Consider the following 1,845-nt stretch of genomic DNA (forward strand, 5'->3'; position numbering starts at 1 on the left):
AAGAAATGGTCTTTAAGTGGCTTTCAATGGTTGTGAAGTTGTAGGACATAAGGCAAGATTTCTGAATGGAAGGAACAAGTCTGAATAACAGTGGGCAGTAGGACAGTAATAGATTCAGACAAAAGTTACAGATGTCTCACGTGTAGAAAAAAGCACTCAACTTACCATCATCTGTTTGCCATTGCACAGGATTAAAAATTAAACGTCTGCTGCCTGATCTGTTCCAGCTAAGTTGATTGATTAAAATGTGTTCATCTTCCCATCTAACTTAGCAAGCTTAAAAGTGGCAGGTTTACTTTTCCATCATTTAGAATGCCAGAGCTTAATAAAGTACATGGAAGGAAATGCCAGTAGAACTTATGTCCAAAAGTAATCTCTCACAAAGTGATAACAAAGTCTGTAAAAAATTATCACCTTGTAAAAAACATGGAGGGGGTTAGATTTCAAGGCAATGAAAGATATTTCAGTACCCTTCATTTGGCTACACATGCACATCAATAGCACTAGATTATTATTGGCAAATCTTCCTATTTAGGGAAATTATCTGGTCCTCCTACAAATGGATTTGTGTTTAAATCTTATATTTCATTCTCCTGGAAATTTGCTAAATCAATCTCAACCTAGTCATGATGAACATAAACGCTCAATATGAAGCAAAAGTGAGTAGTAAAAAGATAAGGATACAAATCCCTAAAGAATTAAATGTACTCTGGTTGCTCAGAACTTCAAAAGAGGCATTTGACACCTTAAATTAGGGTCTGCAATCATTGATCTTTTTTTTTCCTTTACTTTGAAAGGGCAAACCAGTCATTTCAGATTTCTGAACCTGAAAGAGTCCTTTCTTTTTTGAAAGTAACCCAAGACAATCACCTCCAGTTATTTCATTGTGCTTGAAATTTAACAGAAAGATAAAAAATGTTCCTTACCTTAAAAAGTCTTAAAATATTTGCGACCATAATGGACACGGAACTTGCTGCAGCACCTATCACACCTGATATCTTGTCTGGCTTAGTGAAAATAGGTGGGTCACCATTAGCACACTTCACGTCTGAACCATCTTTTTCTATCAACGCTTGCACAAAGGTTAAGGACTGTTCCAATGCGTAAGTGTCCCTGGAACATGTATCAAGGATCCGGACACCTAAGGTGATATTGGCGAGAAGATCAGGGTCTTTATTAATCTGATCAATTGCATACAGCATTGCCTCTAGTCTGTGGATCCCTTTCTCCTTCTTGAGCTCCCCACAAGGCACCCCTCTATCCCCTTTTGCATGGACAGGGAACAGTCCTCCCAGGATGATGTCCCCATCCAGTCGGATGGAGTGGGCATATTCCTGGCCATGAGTTCTTTGCATCAGGGTCAGTATCCAGTAGAATTTGGCTGTTAACAGGAAGAAACAATGGCAGGAAACTAATCGTTTGCCTTTGTATACCATTTTCTCTAAAGACGTTGTTGCTATCCAGTATCCAGATTTTCTTCTTGCTAAAGGATGAGGTTGACCATTTGAAGCTGCACTTTCTGGAGGCTACCATCAGTGCCCAGTAAGTAATACAGAACCATGCGGTAGGTAGAAAAAGGATCTCAGCAGAAGTACGTAAAATGTGTTTTACAAAAGATGTCCACTGATGTCATGGGTTGATCAGCTTCTCCAAGCAGTGGTTTTCAATTGCTCTTAATAAATGGTGAAGTGTAGGGTAGTATGTCTGGTCCTGATGCTAAGAGGAGGTCAGTAGCTTATGTCCTTGTATTTTGCCCTGCAGCTGAGGTACTTCTGAAAAAAACAGGGAGAAATACCATTTAGTTCAGCAGTTTTATACCTGTCTCACAGTGAATTTACTTTTGAA

At 39.1% G+C, this 1,845-nt stretch overlaps 1 protein-coding gene across 1 annotated transcript; it reads right to left on the reverse strand.

Annotated features, from left to right (window-relative positions):
* Positions 1-926: 926 nt before the first annotated feature.
* Positions 927-1,436, reverse strand: LOC104615227 (metabotropic glutamate receptor 8-like; the record flags this gene model as incomplete). Its single annotated transcript, XM_010296590.1, has 1 exon — positions 927-1,436. A coding segment is annotated over exon 1 (510 nt), but the record flags the coding sequence as incomplete, so codon positions are not given.
* Positions 1,437-1,845: the final 409 nt, after the last annotated feature.

Source organism: Phaethon lepturus, unplaced genomic scaffold, assembly GCF_000687285.1.
Source record: "Phaethon lepturus isolate BGI_N335 unplaced genomic scaffold, ASM68728v1 Scaffold55671, whole genome shotgun sequence".
Taxonomy (NCBI): Eukaryota; Metazoa; Chordata; class Aves; order Phaethontiformes; family Phaethontidae; genus Phaethon; species Phaethon lepturus.